The sequence below is a fragment of the Cnephaeus nilssonii genome, assembly GCF_951640355.1.
Source record: "Cnephaeus nilssonii genome assembly, chromosome: 18".
NCBI lineage: Eukaryota > Metazoa > Chordata > Mammalia > Chiroptera > Vespertilionidae > Cnephaeus > Cnephaeus nilssonii.
The window spans coordinates 4359869-4378506 of NC_137089.1; the positions used below are offsets into that span (position 1 = coordinate 4359869).

The following is an 18638-nucleotide window of genomic DNA, read 5'->3' on the forward strand; positions in this document are numbered from 1 at the left end:
GCCTGTCTTCGGCTCTGCTGTAGGAGACCCCAGATTAGGACAGGGCCCCCGACAGTCCGCTTCTAACTCAAAGTGCAAGTCAAAGGCAAACAGAAATCAAGAGGCCGACTTTGGTGCTCGTTTTCCTGCTTTTCATTCATGTGAACTTGGTACTTGAGATTAGTAATTTATCAGATGCCAGACTAGTAACAGGATCCAACAAGTTAAAGCTGGAAAGAAAGCACATGAGATAGCAAACCATACTGACTGCTCATCTCACATCTAAAGAACAGGTTCTGAACGGGGGAGGAGGGGGGTGTCTGGCCTAAGTCCACAGGACGGAGGCAGCCGCCCGGGGCTCAGGCCGGTCTGCCAACTGGAGGAGCAGCAATGAACATACACATGCCCTCGGCGAGTGGTTCACTTACTCCTCACAGATAACTGAGGGTGGGATGTACTCCCCATCACGTTCCAGGTGAGGACTTCAAAGCCCCAAGGGCAGTCACTTGCCTAAAGCCCTTAGACAGGCAGTGGTAGGGGCGGGTTCCAGCCCAAAGCCCTGCCTCCTTGCTTTGCTGCAGCCTGAAGTCAGTCCCTGAGGCCAGCAGGGTGGGGAGGTCCCAGAGGAGCTGCTATCTTACAGGCAGGCACCCAGGAATTTGTGCAGCAAGGAGGCGGGGCTGAAAAGGAACCAGAGACCTAGCAGAGCAGCAGATGGGCTTCCCCATGCTCACACCACTCACAGGTGACCTTCACCTTGGCCACGCCTCCCTACAACCAGCCTTCACTCAGGGTCTGAGACTCCCAGTGGGTGTGAGGAGGAATCCACTCGGCAACCTGATTTTCACTAAAAATTCTCATTTCAACTACAGCAAAGTATTGAATAAATGTATTTAGTAAATGTAAAAATAGCTATTATAAAAATGTACTTAGGCACCAATATTTTGATTTTGTTTTATTGCTTACATATGAATTGCAGACTGGATTTTTACATTTCAAAAAGCTCACTTTGTTACATTTACGACATACATTGCCATGAATAAGACAAACGAGTTCCATTTGCAGAAAGGAAGAGAAGGGATATTCTGAGGATGGAAGTTAACCGCTGGTAAAAGTGTGGCATTACTGTAAAGAGAACAGGTTCAAAGTATTAAGGGTGTGTGCGTGTGCGTGTGTATGTGCCTGTTTACGTGTCTCTGTGTGTGCCCGTGTGTGTGTGCATGTGTATGTGCCTGTGTGCATGCATGTGTATGTGCCTGTGTGCATGCATGTGTATGTGCCTGTGTGCATGCATGTGTGTGTGCCTGTGTGTGCATGTGTATGTGCCTGTGTGTGCATGTGTATATGCCTGTGTGTGCGCCTGTATGTGCCTGTGTGTGCATGTGTATGTGCCTGTGTGTGCATGTGTGCGCACACGTGTTCTGGCTAACTTCAGTGACAACAAACTCTGAGCAAAGACAACACAAGCATAGGAGGAACATTTAAATGTTAACTTTTCAATGTCAAGGAAATATAAGCAACTGTCTACAGCAAAAGAGGAAGTGATAACAGTTGATAAGAATTCCCAGTATCTACAAAAATAGAGCCACACAGTGCCCTTGCACCAATGCCACCCTCGCCGCCGCAGGCCCCGCTACAAGACAGCACGCACCCCACTCCCTGCAGGAGCTCCTGGAAGGCACAGGCCAAAGGGCAGACCCGCTTCTTGGGAATCCTCGGCAACAAGACCAGCTCAATAACCGAGGGTACATAGAAGTCTACTGTGATTTAAAAACCAAACAAAGCCCCTACAGAACCCAGCTCACCCGCTGACACACAGACTAGGAGGAAGGCGATAAGCATGAGCGGAAGTGGCTGTCCTGTCCATGCAACACGCACCGACCACGCCGAGACCGGGAATCCTTGGAGCAGGAGTGCAAAGGAGTACATGTCTCCCTTTCCTAGACTCTCACATGACACGCTTCCACACAGCAGCACACAGTGCTCATCTATAAAGTGACACCTGAGTGGACGGGGATTGTTTCTGCATGTCCCCCTGCTCTGACTTTCAAATGCACTGTCAACAATTAATATCCTTCTTTAAAAATACAAAGGAAAAAAAGAAAATTAAAAAGACACACAATTTGGCTTCTTAAATGGTGACACATTTTAGCTGATCAAGAGGCAAATACAGTGACAGCTGCTATAGGTCACGACCCCCTCGGTGACCGCACTGTACGCAGAAAACTAGGGCTTCTTCAGGACACGTACTACAGCGGCCAGCACGTCGAGCGTCGTTTTAGAGGTTCAATGACGCCTATCTCTTGCAAGGTGCTTTAAGATTCTGTACTTTGGTTCATATACTGAAAAACATTTGAGCATGCTTCTTTACTTCTTCTGTTTCTACTACATGTGCCCAGATAATCATAAACCAAAAGTGTAGCATGCCACTCTTCACTGCAATTTTACAAACAAAAGCCCAAACCGAAACTGGTTTTTCAGCCCCAATTTTTAATATGTATATTTTTATGTAAAAAGAAATAAAATAAAAAAAGGTAGAACTATAAACAGGTTACGTTATAAAAATATCCTAGGAGGATGTTGTAAGACTTGCAAAGACAACTGTTCATTTTGCCGTGTAGTGGACTCACTGAAATGTGGCTTTAAGACAACACCATGGGCCAATCAGCAGGTGAGTGGAGTGTGAGTACACATCATCTTGGTGGCTTAAACCAACAGAAGCTTACACTGACAATCCTTAGCACACTGGATTGCTAAAACGATAGGCACCCTTTAAATGGAATATAACAAACCCTAAACACAAATGTAATATAACAAACCCTAAACACAAATGCATACAAGCTACAGTTCAAATCCTACAAATTAAAGTCTATTTTGGTAATTTTCTGACTATGATGATTAAAAACAATGAACAATATAAAAATGTAAATTAATGTGCTCTTAATAAAAATCAAAGTGTGTGCTCTTCACAAGTGAACTAGTAACTGTTTTAAATGTCTTTTTTATACTAAATATATATATATATATCTCATTTAATTAATCGAGCCACAGCAAAATACTACTATAATTTCAAAGCACAGTCTGTAAACTAATACATCTTAGGATGTAAAAAATATTGCACAGTTCGGTATCTGGAGAGCAAGCTCTAAGCCTCTCAGGTAGAATGATCAAACTCTCGGCAGAAAATACAGTATTACAAGAACCAGACACTTTAAAGTATGGCGACTGATTTTAGGGTCATATTCTAGGAATATTATTCCACAAACATCACTACATAAACAAGCGGAGGAACGCCTATCGCACGTATCATGGTAACTGAATGAAGGGACGCCTGTCGCAACATCTGAAACACAGGGACAAAAGCCACAGGGCAGTCAGCAGCCCAGGACTAGAGTATACTCGCATGTTTTTGCTTTTGCAGATAACCAAAGCTAAAGCAAAAAATCCTACTCAAACAGTTGTGTAGATGTTTAAGAAATACAAGAGACACTTCATACAGCTTTCGACCCTCGAAGACCTAATTAAAAAAAAAAAAACATTTGAGAAAAGTTTAAAATATACTGTTTAACAATGAAATAATGTTGAGACCAATACATGCTCCACTTTAAAGCCAACAGGAACCTCAAAAGAAATTAATATGGCATAAATCTATCTTCAAAAGTACTTGAAATCACATATAGTTTCAAAATTCCTAGTATGGTATAACAAGCATTTGGTCAAATGTAAGTTCCACCGTTGTTTTCAAGAAGTGTGTTAATAGACGTAAAGAGCCCAGCCTTAATTTCCAGGCTTTGACATTCTATGCTGAGGTCTTCCTGAGCCACTCAGTACACACATAGGTCAGGAAACTTCATCTCATAGACGGGGACAGACTGGTACTGGGCATGCCCAGAAGTAATGGTCAGTGTTCCCGATGGGCTGGGAGGAGGACTGGAAGAGAAGAAGGGCATTGTCAACAGTGCACTTAGATGCGCTTCCCGGCACAGAGCATCCTAACTGCTATCGCCCCCGCAGGTGAGAAATGGAGAAATGTACCGGGTTCAACCTATCATTAGAGTGCAAGTCTTCCAAAGCCCCCGCTGTCCTTTTAGGGACATTCTAAAGGACAACTAGAAAAGCCAGAGGGCACCTGGACAAGAAATGGTCACAGACTGGCTAGCAAAGACAATGACTGCTAAGACAAAGGTACCTGTATGACCTCTTGTTTATCCTAAATGAAAAACGTAATTACTTAAACACAATCAGCTACAAATTTATAGGGGCTAACAGTTCCTATTCTGTTGTTGTATTGCTGTTGTAGTAACAACCCTTACCGTATGGTGAGTTCCAGTATTTGAGCAAGTCTATCATGAAGCAAATTTGCCTATAAAAGAAAAAAAATGTTAAGAATGAATTTCCTGTTTTCCAAATACCCATTAATTTAAAAGACAAAGCATAACTGTAACTATGAAGCTGATAGTACAGAATGCTGTAATATTTTGGTTTTGTTTGTCTCATATAATATAAAGTTTTTCTTTTATTCCTTTCCTAGTCTCACTGGTAAAAACAAACCAATAGACACACAAAATTACCCACAGCAAAAGCATTGAAAACCACTGCAAAAAAAAGTATCAAAGCCACATCAATCATTAACATGCAGCTTGGGATCTCTCATTTCCATCAGCTTCTAGGACACTAAGAAACTGTTTAGCTTCACAGCTGTCTATGCATTGAAGTTTCAGTCCTTATTTGATACATCACCTTGTCTTCTGCTGATTTGTCTAAACATGGAATCTACCAACCAATTACAAGAAAGTGTCCCCCAAATCACACCCCACCCTGCTACTTCAGCATTTATTCACTCACTTTGGATTCACACTGTGCTGCTATTTCTTCAAAAGGTGCTTTCTGGAATTTCTCTATCACCAGACGCCTCTTCTCCTTTTCCTGTTCTTCCATTCCATTGGTATCTATGTACATGTTGACAGAGACTCGTTAAAGCAACACAGAATTTCAGAGACCCTTCCAATGACCATAAGAGTAAATAATCTCAAAACCAAAAAGAAACAATTTATAAGATTACTTTTATAAGGAAAAAAGCAAAAGGTGTAACGTGCTTTGAAATGTCTTAGTTAAGACCAGAAAGCAACACTTATGCAAAACTTTTTTAAATCTCAGGGTTCAAACTACACAGACCCCTTTTCAGAGACAGCTCTGTGGAGCCACCGAAACAGCAGAGCACGCTCGCTTCCTTCCGGAAGGAGGAATCTTCTCTCAGCAGCCACACGCTTGCGCAGATGAGGCGCTGCAGGAATCTGATCAACTGGCTACCGAATGGCATCACACAGAACCACTCTGGCTTAGCCTTCCCATTTATTTACCACAATCCGGTAAGCGAGTTTTTATCTGAGGATGATGTATGGTCTAGCCCAGTGGTCGGCAAACTGCGGCTCCCGAGCCACATGCAGCTTGCGAGTCGTGGTTTGCTGCTCTGTTGACTAATGAGTTTGCCGACCATTGGTCTAGCCAAAGTTTGCGAAACAGTAAAATAGTAAATGTCTACCTTGTCACAGATAATTATTTTCCTTTGTATAGACAGACTTTTCTAGAATTGTGCAAGCACATTACAGTGCACTCTAATGCCACCCTTATTTGGTGGCCAGTATGCAAGCTGCCCGAACTTATGAGAAATAGGATGAAAACTCTGAGAAATACTGGGAAAAGTAAACTGAGTGGTTTGTAACAGGCACAGAGTAGTATAATGAGAAGTGAGTTTGCAATGGGTGAGAGTGTCAGCAGGCACGACAGTGTCACGTTAATCCCTGCTATGTCATCAATGAAAACACCAGGCAGGAAATTAACCTTCTCCCAAGATCACACAGCTAGAAATGCTGCGGCCAAATTTCACACCAGGTTGGACTGGCGCTGTGCTCTTCACTTATCTTGTTTATTACTCTGACTTTTTACAATTGTAAAAACCTAAAGAACGTAGTTAAATAAATCAATTACATATTTATATAGAAATCAGCATATAGACATGTACTAAGATAAAGATAAACTATCAAAATACTGGGCAAGTTAATGAGTATAAAAAAATCTTACCAATTGCTTTCTTTAATGCTTCAAAGGTAATTTCTTCAGTGTTACTAACCTGGAGAAAAGTGATTTTAAGTAAAATAGTTAAGAAAGGTGGATATAAATAATACTTTCATGCAGTTACAAGTCATATAAGAGCTTTGACAAGGTTTTTTCTTCTCTGTGTTGGTGTGATTTGTAATTATACTCCACAGATGTGATAATGGTGTGCTTTAGGGGTTCCCAAACAAGCCTACAGGCTATCATTGGGCTGGCCGGATGCGCATCCTGGCCCCCCAAGCAGCGCTGAGTAGAACCAATCTGCAGTGGGGGAAGTGCAAGGAGCCCCGAGCCCCGACTGAAGGGCTTCATGGGGACAGTGCTTGCAAACACCGCAGGCAGAGATTACGCGCTAACAGTCTCAGCCACGTAACGAGTGAAAAATGAAGTACCCTATAGTCTCTATAAGTTTCGGCACCTCATACTGTTTACAAAGCGAAAATAAAATAATCTAAAACTGTAAATAGTTTAAAAGCCAGAATCACTACTTTGGGAAGTGTTCAGGGAGAACAGTTCACCGAGAGCTTAAAATGATGTTCTGGATCTTCCAGGGCCCACCACCAAGTCTTATTCTCCAGAAACACCCTCTGACTTGGGCTCTCCCATCTCCCTAGTGCTCTGAGATGTGTGAAAGGTGTGAAGTCAGTGCTTTATGATCAAAGTCAGTAACACCCGGTGGTGCCAGCACATTTCAGGAAGGATCGTTTTCAGGAGGGATCATATATCCAGCGACTACGTTATCCCTGAATAAAAATGAAGAAATGGGATGTGAGTACTTGCCTGGGCTCTGGTCATCCCTAATTTTAGCTCATGAGCTTCCTTTGCTAAGTCTAAGGAGAGCGGCAGCCTGCACGCTCTGCACCTGCGCGGCTGCAATACAAAGGCTTGAGCGGAAACCAAGCAGCACAGCTCCACTGCCTCGGTTTCCTCCCGGGGCTCAGAGTTCTAGTTGAAGTCCCATTAAACTTGGGAGTCTTCGGTGGCTTTGTTCTAGACGTTTGGAGCAGATATAGAAGGTTAGGCTCTGGCTGGTCAATTATTTGTATCTAGAAGCAATCTAGAACCTCAATGAAAAAAACAGAACGGTTGTTCTTGCAACTGGAGCATCAGACTTCTGCCCAACCACCACAGCCCAGGAGAAAGAGCACTGGGGACTTTTACTTATTACCTGTTCCATCTGGACAGGTGAGAAGCCAGCGTGCTTTACTGGACAACTCTTCTTCTGTTTGTTATTGTCCTTAATTCAGGTCACGATGATTCAGTCTCTCAGCATCTAAACCAAGTCCCCCTGCCCCTGTCCCTTTTGGTAACCTCCTTTCTCTAACTTGCTCTCAGTCAGTCACTCTGCCTTCTGAACAGGGTCCTCCTGCCCCCGTCCCTCCTCTTCACCCCCAGCCTGGCTGCTCCAGGTCCTCAGAGCTCCGTCCAGGTGATTACAAGGATCTCCCCCTCCAGTCACGCTTCTCAGTCACTGTGTGAAGCACAGCTCTGAAATGACTACTGGATTTCAGTGTTTCCCTGCTTCCTACCCAATCACACGCAAAGCCCTAAGGCTGGTGATAAAAACCTTCTATGATTTGTCTTCAATCTTGTTTCCCGAAATTCCCTTTTATGAATCCTCTATTTTTTTTAAATTGCTCTATAATAGTGTTTAATGATTCATATGTTTCATACAATGGAGCTGCTAAAAACAAGCCAGCTACTCCATTTGGTGCTCAGCTGAACCAGAATCTGCTCCAACTCTAACTGGCGTGCTGGAGTCACAGTAAACAGGGCCAAGGCACCATCCCGAAGAGTTTCCAGTTCTCTTGCATGTGACTTCTGCCTTACGTTTGACCTACAGCTCTGACCTTGACTGTACAGCACCCTTGGGCCTGCAAAAATCTGCAATTCATCTCTTTTCCATTAGTTCTAGGTCACTTCCACGGGCACTTTAGTAATTGTGTGGCACCGGCACAGCAGGCCCTGACCACTGTTGCGGACCTTAGGATCACTGTTTGTTAGCACACATGCAGGAATCTTCAGTTATAATTGGGAAAAAGGCAAGAGTATGCATGTATAAAACAGATGTTATTTGTCCTAGAATACACAACAATCCTGTTCAGCCAACCGTTGCTTAATTTTGTACAAAGAAAAATTGAGTATACATACCCTCTCATCCATTTCCCCAAATAATTAAGCACTGACTATCACACCTCTTAAGAGAAGACTGAGATTACTTACATCCATTATGCACTGAAATCATGCTTACAGTGCTCAGAGAGAACCACTAGAGGTCAAAGGTCATGTCTACAGTGCTCAGAGCACTAGAGGTCAAAGGTCATGCCTATAGCGCTTGAGTCTATTACTCAACTGGTAATTTTATCTCAGGAGGCAGACATGCCTCCATTACATTTTAGCCATTTATCTTTCTGAATTAATTAAAGAGTTCTAGAAAAAGTTAATATATGTATATACAGATATATAAGGCAATTTTTAGAAAAGTGATCACAGTAAGCTAAGGTTTGAATAGCAAATGTTGGAACTGACATACCTCAAGTGGACCAGATATCTCACAGACTAGGAGTGACAATGTGAGTTTATCTAGAGAAAACACAAGCTTGCTAAACCATCTTCTGACTTTGTTTTTAAGTTATAAACCTAAAAGCAGGTATCAGTTAGATCTGAAGACTAACTAGGATTATGTATGCAAAATTTCAAATAATTTTCATCAAATATTAGAGTTTTTAAATGAGCAATTTTCTTAACTGATCCACTATTAGCTAATGTATTGTTCATGGTTTGATATTTTGCTATACCATTAACTGGTGAATACCTGACACAAATCTCTCCTGTCCTCACCATGAAATTAGTTCTAGCCTAGAAGGTAATTTCTTTTGTCTCCTGGTATTTGAACAATTATTCCTAATATGCAAAATCAGATTCCATAACGGTCAATGGGTTTGAAACTCCATCCAGCTCAAGGACATCTTTTAGTAAACGGTTTACTTAACTTTTCAAATGCTCAGTGGGAGGCATGTTTGACTTTGGACTTACAACAAAGAAGAAGGCTCTTTAACAAGTTAATAAATGTATTAGTGGACTTTTAATGTAAAGTTCATGTTCAAGAATCTTCCTCCGACATTAAGTCTTTATGCAAATGTCTTTTCAGTTCATTTTCTCAAAAAAGGACTGTTTGTAACAGTTTGAAGTGCTTTATATGTATCTTTAAAAGAAAGAAATACAGTTAACAAGAGGAAAATGGAGTAATACCAGTCAATAAAATAAATTATACTCTTGACAAAATAAAGTGTATAAACTAAGGCTTAAGATGATTTTCTTCCCTCAAAATGTAATAGCACCAAATTAAAAATCATTCCAAGATAGAGCGAGCAAGATACCCTCCTCACCAGCAAGGAGTACAGAAATTAAAATGGCTCAGAAGAGGTGAATTTGGGGACGATGATTTTTCTGGAGCCTTAAATTGGCAAGAAACTTTCAACCAATCTCAGAGCCCCACAATGAGCACTAACTGCCCCTTGATGCTCTGCAGACAATTTCTTAATAAAGTGGACTAGTTCTACCCAACGGGGAGATGAACAGCACAGAAGATGTATGTTAGTCGACTGTACCCTGGCCCCCAAACTGTTTGAGTTCCTGAGGACAAATAAATTGGTGGGGCCAGGAGCAGGGAGGAGAGAGGAGGCTGAGAAAGCATGAATTCAGACAACTTCCTTCCCGTTTTCTTAGATGGATATTCTTTTAATGATTTATACTGTACAAATGAGAAACAATGAAATACCTAGGAGGGCAAACAATGGATAAACCAAGGAGGAGGCTGACTCGGCATGCTGGACTGCGGCACTTTTACTCGACTATCAAAACATTCTCTGGTGACTGTGTGGTAAGTACAGAGAGTGCGGCTGCGCTTCTTCCTACCACTCGGGAGGTTACACTCTCGTGCGCTAGTGAGACAGGAGGAGAGCATTACATCTCAGAGGGCTCAGGTGAGTCCCAGCCCTTACAGACACAGGTCAGCGAGACAGCCTCGCCGACATTATGCTCATTACATTTACTATCTAAAGTGATAAAAAATGTCCCTCATAGAAGACGTTTTGACAGTTTTAAAAGTTGTGAGCATCTGAAGTATCTATTTCCATTTATTCTCATAATTTATGTTTCATACATCTTTAAAAACAGGATCTAGAGGCCTCCTAATTTAATGATAGGCCTTAAGTGACATTTCTTTCTTATAAAAAAATCTTACTTGGTTCTGTTTTTCAGTTCCTGTTATTACACTAGATTACATTGTAAAACCTAATGATATCATACATGTTACATTATGTATTTTTATAGATAGCCAAAATGAGTTTAGTAAAATAAATTACAAGTTAAGTTCCAGGCTGAATCAGATTCATGTCTACTACAATAAAAACTGCTGATTTGGGGATAATTTTGAGTTACATTTGCTCCTATTTGAAAGCATGGAGGGCAAACAATTCTTTTAAATTGATGTCTATCTCAAGACAGCACTGAGCACAAACTTTCAGCAACTCACCACATCGTCAGAAGGGATGCTGCCGGGTAGAATATCCACCTGAATGGATACGGTGTCCACGATACTTTTTCTTCTAGAAAGTCGATCTTCGTCTAAAATAAAGAGCCCCCCGTTATATGCCAGCAAGAAATGGTGTGTCATTTATAAACGACATGCTTCAGGTTTCAAAACACTTCAGACAATTAAGACAGCCTGTCTTTTTTGCTCTTTCTAAATACACAAGGGACCGTGTTCTCAGACCCACACATTTTGTGATGCAGCCACTTGATAGCCTGCACCACTCTAGCTTCCTAACCCCACCCTGAGTGTCCGTGGTTTTATTCCCGAGGGGGAAGAATGAAGGGCTAGAGGAGGCGAAGATAATGAACCAGCTTCTCTCTTACTGACTACCTCTCCCCTGGGTTGCCTTCCAAGGTAGTGACTGATGCTACTAATCAAATGTGGTAGCTGACTCTTTTTCTGGGCACACAGTAGGATTGCAATTCCCGGCCTGTCTGTGCAGGAGGGGCACCTAATTAGCTCTGGCCAATAAAGTAGGAGTGATGCTCCCGAAGGTGGCTGCTCCATCAGCCTGGACTCCAGCTATGGAACATACGCAGTAGGTCTGAGCACCAAGGGAATTTTTTCCTGTTTCAAACCAGCAAGGAGCTGCGATGGTGCCATCACAGCCTAACCTGGGCAGCGTTCTTCGCCGTGGCGCTGCTGGCATTTTAGGCCAGTAACCGTGTAGGACCTGTCAGCGCACTGCAGGAGGGTCAGACCTTTGTACAGTTGTCCCTATATGCCTCCACCACGCTACAAGCTGTTTAAAGCACCGACCACACTGCGCTCCAAGCAATTCTACTCCTCCCCTGAATTAAAAAGGCGCTCTGGGCCTCTCTCTCGTCAGATCTTACATAGTAACTTCCGCTGCTCCTGACTGATCTAGTGTTCAAGTCCGCGTGCCTTTCCTACAACCTGAGTCGCATTAGCACACCTGTCTTCCACACCTTCCTACAGACAGGGACCACTCCTGGAAACTCTTCATTCCCTGCCCTGGTCCTCCCTATCTTTCAGGCCTAATCAAATATATCACTTCCTTAAAAATCTGAACTATCACATACCCCTCTTCCTTCTAGCTACGAAAATTTACTCTGTTATGACTGATCTTCCCTTCAGTCATTGTCACCTTCCATCCCCTACTGGGCCTTGTACTGCAGACACGGAAGTTAGTGTCTCATCTCCCCACCCACAGCAGAAATGCAGTGACCACGGATTTGCGTCTGTCACACAGGAGTCACTCGGTTCTGCTCTATGGAGGCCGAGGGACAGAACCAGCACATGCTCCATGTGACAACTGCTCCTGCACCGAGTTCTGCTAGTTTGCAGGTCACTGTTTTACCGCCGGCTAGAAGCGAGCTCACTTAAGACACTGCATTCTTTCTGTTTTTCCTGCATGATCATATGCTTTGATATAAATTAGCAAACATAACAGAACAGCTACAAAATAGTATGTGGTCATCATGCCAACTTGCTTGTACCCTCCAAGCAGGCCAACGTCCAAGGTCTCACTAGAACGCAAACTGAGCGACAAACAGCCTACTTCACAAAGAACCCGAGAGAAGAAGGCCTCGCTTGACATACGACGGCTGGGGGGTTGCAGAAGAGAGTCAAACTGAAACCTAAGATAGAAGGGAAAGAGAGGGACGGGGCAGGAAAGGGATCAGTGGGGGCAAAATCAGTGAGAACAGAAGGGAAGTACTGAGGAGATATAAAAAGATTCAGTTCTAAAAGGAAAGGAAATAAACTTTAACGGGAAACCGTAACACACATCCTCGAGCGTTTGACCTGTGTAGTCACCTGCTTACAGGTGACTGCAGCCCAGCCCAGGTACACAGTCGGCACCCTGTACATCTGCACGAACATACAGCTCCTAAAGCAGAGCGTCTGGGAAATAATGCCCGTCCCAGGGGCCGCTCCGGCTGTTCCTGAGCTGCCTGCCAAGCCTGCGGAGATGCAGCCGTGGCCCCTCTGTGGACCGCCCTGCCCTCTGGCTCCAGAGAATGCCCTGTCGCCAGCTCAGAGTCTGAGCATACAGCCTGGGGAGATGTTTGCTTCCCTTCCCCAAAGGGGGCTGGGTAGTCCCAGACACTGCTGACTGTGTCCCTTCCACTCTCCGCCCCCCCACCCCCCCTTCCTGTAGCTTCAGGTTTGAACGGGAGCAGGATTTGAACCAATACGCAGAGCTGCGCCTCACGGCTCCCGTGCTGCTCTGCTGCCACCTGGTGTACCTACACGTAATGCACGCACTTGCAGGCAGGAAGAAAGGAGGCTGAATGCAAGTGGCACAGAACTACATCACGTGGAACTTTCTGTGGCTATTGAACAGTCAGACATAGACTCTGTCTTCACTGTGTACACTAAACCATAAATGTGACTGGGCTACAATACTACTCAGATTCTATTAAAGAGCTAACTGGGGCAAACGAAATTTCACAAATAACTTATCTTCACAAAATTCAAAATGTCATCGTTTAATGCTGATATTACTTACAAAGGTATACTTTTTTGGTCCTATAAAAAAGCGCAAAATTCCACAGAATTAATGCATACAGGGTTGGGCAAAAGTAGGTTTATAGTTAAAATACAAATAAGTAATATAAATTAGTAATTAATAAATTATAATGTAAGAACAAACTGTTTTGCATACTCACAACTGTAAACCTACTTTCGGCAACCTCTGTATTGAATAAAACCCAATAAAAAATCATGGGATAAAAAGTAATAACCACGTTATTTAATTTCTGCCTTCCTATCCTCATTTGTAGACAAAGATAATGCTACCTTCCTCACTGAACTATTTTAAAGGTTAAATGAATGAGTGAACATGAAGTACACATCACAGTGCCTAGCACACAGCAGGTGCCTAATAAATGGCAGCTGCTATCTTGATGATGATGGTGTATATATCTATATTTCTATATCTGCCTCCAATATGTATACACATACACACACACACACACATCTATGTCACATAACTAAATGTGTCATGCTTTTTGTTTTTTTTCAGTATGATGTTCTTAAATCCCCTAATTTTCAAAATGATCACCTGATGGTTATACAGCCAAAGAAAAACACAATGCCCAACTGACTGTCCCACAAAGAATCATGTGTCCCCGCCCCCTTCTGCACTGAGGCAGGGCACACGCACCACGGACTGCTGGACTCCACCCGTCTTTACAAACCAGGGAACTCGCACTCTGACCGCTGCATCACACAATCAAGTACTGAAATGTTCAGAATTCTTCCCGTCAGTGATAAAGAGGCATTAAGAAAGGAATACATCTTTTTCAGGGGTGGGAAGAAATGGAAAAGAACAAACCACCTGTTTTTAAAAAAAGCACCAGAATGTTCACTAAAATTGTGAAGAGTGAAAGGATCAGGGTCGAAGGAAATAAGCAGTGCAAATTAACTACGGCTATGGGGAGGCAGAGCAAAGTCATAACGGAACTTGTAGGTGTAGAAGGTACGCAGGCACCGGTTCCATTCTAAAAGGCAGGTCTGATTAAGCTACTCTCCTAGAGGACAGGGGGGAAGGGCAGCCAGACCAACGCTAAACGACGCTGGGTTTACCTTCGTACTTGTGCCTGGGCTTAGGAGGGTTTTTGCCTGAAGGAAAGAGAGCTAAAGCCACACAATAAGAATGAAATATTTTTAAAGTCTTTTAAATTACAATGCTCTACTACTGTTTTATTCTTAACATTTCTATTTCCCCAAGGAATTCATGCAGAATAAAATCTTGTATAGCATAGAATATAAAATAAAATGCAAAAGAATTCACTAACATCTCAGATGCTATGAACAACTATCTTTGTAATAAATGTATGTATTTTGGATCTACATTATACAAAAAGATAAGTATTTATAAAGATTGTGCTGCTTTTAGTGATTATTCCATAAAACCACCTAACTGAACTCAAACAGTTCTCTTATACAACAGAGGTTTCCCCAAAGGAAGAACTAGTTCTACCAAATTTAGTATTTATACAATCACCAAGTGAAAATGAAGGCGGAAGATACTGTTTGATTTTAGTATCTAAAGTAAAAATTGACTGTAAGACACCATGCAGTTTTGCCTTGAAGCACTACAGAATTACTGTGGTCAATGACAAGAACAGAGGAAATATACAGTGTAGAGAAGAAATCATATTCTTAGCTCACAACGTTTGAGACTTCTTTGCACAGCAAATGATCTGTACTCTTTCACGTGACAAAAGTTGCCTAATTCATTAAGCTCAATAAACACAATTACCGGTAACTAAGCAAACAATTTTCACCCATTTCCACAAGTTAAAACACAACACTGGTGAATGAGGAAAGATCTTTCACTCCTTCTTTGTTTAGAGTATATTATTATTTAGTGCAACTATAATAATCACTTTAAGATTAAATCTGTTCATGATAAAATCATATACAGGGGTGGGCAAAAGTAGGTTAATAAGGATAATACAATAATTAATAAATAAAATAACAGTTTAGCATACTTACAACTGTAAACTTACTTTTGCTCATCCCTGTATATACCTTTAGAGACTTACTAAGTTTTCAAGAGGAAAATTGAAAAATACAGGTAACCCTCCTTAAGCATCTGGAAAGCTGTGGTACAGTAAATATACAAACTATTTTCATTGCTAATTGAGAATGGAAAAGTTATTGAAACATGTCACTAGAATGAGAGTTCTAATCGGCCTCTGCTCACCTGTGACTTGCGGTACGTATGGCACTGACAATCTCTCAACGCTGTAGCCACTTCCACCTAGTGACTCCGCAATCTTGTTGGTCAAAAAGTACAAATTTTTGTCATGCTTCTCCAAAGATTTTGGAAGCCTGTCAGATTGATCCAACAAAAGTAATTCAGTGTTACTTAAATTACCGAGCAAAAATAAGTTATCATTCAAACATTCCAGGTCAGAGCCTAAATATTACAAATGATCTGCAATTAGCAACAGGCATAGTATAATTTAGAGGACTAACTCTTTACAGCCCAGGGCACAGGGTCCCGCCTATTAACCATTCTGCTGTGACTCATTCCCCTAGAGCGTTCCAATGGTGAGGTCCGGCTTATATTGTTCTGTTGGTATTCACACATTAAATGATAAAGAGGACTAAATTCAGCTTTACTTTGCAAGGTGATTAAAATCTACTGAGAGAACATAAACATGCAGTCTATGACAGTTAATGAAAAACCGTATGGGCCAGCAAGTGACAGGAAGCACTTGCCCAATCACATGAAGTTTCTCTTTCCGATCAAACGGCCTGATTTTATCTTATGTTGATGCTTTCAATAGAAAACCGCTCTTAGAGCCCACAAGTGTGAAGAACACATTGTTCATTTACTTTTTTTGTTTGAATAGCAAGGAAGAATGTAGCGTATAAATGATTAATTTTCCTTAATAGTCTTTCTCCCAGAATTTTATGAGTATTGTTATCTATTATGGAAAGTCTTGAACAGGATATTGTATTTCTTTAAAGGAGTGTTCATTTATATGAGAACACGCTATTTAGGAGATATATCTCCATATTAAAAAGATAAATATTTTTTAATCAACGACTGATCTATGTTTGCACAAGCCTATATTTATCTTGTATAAGAACTTCTATAGCAAGAGAAAGAAGAGAGATGAATTAAATGCCATAAACATAAAACATGATTATTATAAAACACCAGAAAATTATTCTCAACAGCTGATTCCTTGATAATCACTGACTGGTCTCTCAAGTCAGCATCCCGCCTTAAAATGTGAAGATTTACATACGTGCACTTATCTCTGAAAACGTGCTCTGGCAGAAAATAAGGGGCTTCCATCGTCCGAATTTCAATAACCTGAAAAATACCCAGAAACAAAATAAAAATAAAAAACCTCTCTTCTCAGGACCTTGCTATGAAAACCTGGAAAGCTAAAACAACAACAAGTAAAAACTAAACATATATAAGAAATACCATCACTTTATTTTTAAATTTAAACTATGCTTACAGCCCAAACGCAGAGTTCATTTTGTTTTTACATTATCTTCAAAATTCACCAGGTAACAAAATCCTGACAATAAATACATGTAGTAAAAGCACAATGACCCGTTACACCTGATTAAACCCACTGCACAGGATGAGAACACGTGTTTTCTCAGATGCCTCTGCTCTGGAAATCCCTTCACAAAGCACAGGCCCTCGGCCCTCGGCCCGCGCCCTCACCCGTGCTCCTTTGGCAGCCCTCGGGAGAGGACTCAGTGCACGCAAGTCTGGCTCCTCCATCAACTGTGAGCAACCGCAGGGGGTAACTCTGCTTTCACAGCAGTAAATATCCACTTGTTTAGTGAATGAATGAGTTTTATTTCTTAGAATGCACTAAAATCCAACGGAGAGATGTACTCCCAATTCCATAAAATGAGGTTCCCCTAAAATGTTTTTAAATCATTCAAGTAATTATTTAATGAGTTGCTAAAAAAGCCAAATATAGTCGAATGATAGAAAACAAATCTCTGAGAACACAGTTATTCAACTTTTGAGATCTGGCTCAAGTAGACTGGTTTAAAACACTAACAACAAAAATAGTAAAATTTAAGAAAATTTAGATACTAAGATTCATAATTGTTTAATGTAGTTTCCATTTACAACAAAGGATCCAGAAAAGACCCAGTCACTGCATAATTCTATAGAATAATCTGAATTTGATACATAACCATCAAAAGTGAAATTAATCATCACCAAAAGAAAATTAGCCACGTTTGTATAAAACCCAAGCCGAGGAGCTTTTCGCAAAGCCTTACCTTGGTAACGTGCTGGCAAAACGCAGGGACGGCTATCATCTGGCTGACGAAGTTGAGGTAGGCGGCCACCAGCGCCATGATGCCGCAGCGGTGGAACATGGGCAGGCTGTCCTCGTTGAGGATGGCGCTGTCCTTTAACAGAAAGCACAGCACAGGCTTAGGCTCCCAGGGTCCTCTCTGGCGCCTGAAAGCTGCGGGTGGTTTGGAATGCTAACCAAAATGTCACCTTATAAGAAGTTATTGTTTAAAAATTCTGAAAGGAGAATAAATGCCCACTTATAGAAGAGTAAAATCTCTCAACTAGCTTTTCCTAAAAAAAAATAAAAATAGTACATATATATTAAATATATAAACATCTCTCTCTCTCTGATATACAAATATAATATATACACATACTCTCATTGCTTACTGTCCTTTTATTACATAACCCTTAACCCCTAACCAAACAACTATAAACATATTATTTAATGACTATCTTCCCCACTGAGCTCCAAGTATGAGCTCAGGGACCATGCTGTCTTTTCATCACAGGATTTTCCTGGGGACTCGAACAACGTATAGCACACAAACAAATGCTCATTCAACATGTGTTAACAAAACCAACGCCTATGGTCATTGTCTTGAGTATTTTAGATTTAAAACTAGACACTCCCTTTTAAAAATTCATGTCCTTGGATAAATGCAACAACACTTTAAAGATGGTATCTGTTTCCTACAAAAATATTTCCCCCAATGAAAGGCTACAAAAGCATACCTGTAAAGCAATGGCTAAGCGAATGAGATCAATAACCACTTCTTCATTGGCCAATTCAATTGTCATAAGAGCAAGAGAAGTATAAAGTAACTCATAGTTTTTCTGAACGTTGTCTTCCTCTTTACAGCCCAAATATATGTGCCGATATAGTTGTTGCCCATTCTGAAAAGGGTCATATGGACAGAGGAAAAAGATGTTTGTTTAAAATGTAGTACAGGCAGATTTCACATGCATATAACCTCTTATAAAATAGCTATCTTCTTACACAACATACGGTGGAAGAGAAATTTAAACTGATAATTAGATGGTCAAATTGTATTCCCATCATTAACATCAACAAATATACCAGCATACAACTACAAACTAACGGAAGAGTTGAAGAACAAGCCTTCAATAAAAACAGCAAGTAGGAAATAGTTTAGTGTCAACCATGAAAATAGTTTTAGTAAT

At 41.3% G+C, this 18638-nt stretch overlaps 1 protein-coding gene across 1 annotated transcript in view; it reads right to left on the minus strand.

Annotated features, from left to right (window-relative positions):
- Positions 1 to 919: 919 nt before the first annotated feature.
- The window catches only part of EFR3A (EFR3 homolog A), a 56475-nt gene continuing 38756 nt past the window's right edge, over positions 920 to 18638 (minus strand). Inside the window, exons 15-23 of the mRNA XM_079795965.1 lie at positions 18189 to 18350; positions 17435 to 17566; positions 16426 to 16493; positions 15369 to 15496; positions 10631 to 10722; positions 6061 to 6109; positions 4825 to 4928; positions 4293 to 4342; positions 920 to 3909 (exon numbers count right to left, since the gene is read on the minus strand). Coding sequence (XP_079652091.1) covers positions 3804 to 3909; positions 4293 to 4342; positions 4825 to 4928; positions 6061 to 6109; positions 10631 to 10722; positions 15369 to 15496; positions 16426 to 16493; positions 17435 to 17566; positions 18189 to 18350 — 891 coding nt within the window. The 3' untranslated portion in view covers positions 920 to 3803. The remainder of the gene's footprint in view (positions 3910 to 4292; positions 4343 to 4824; positions 4929 to 6060; positions 6110 to 10630; positions 10723 to 15368; positions 15497 to 16425; positions 16494 to 17434; positions 17567 to 18188; positions 18351 to 18638) is intronic.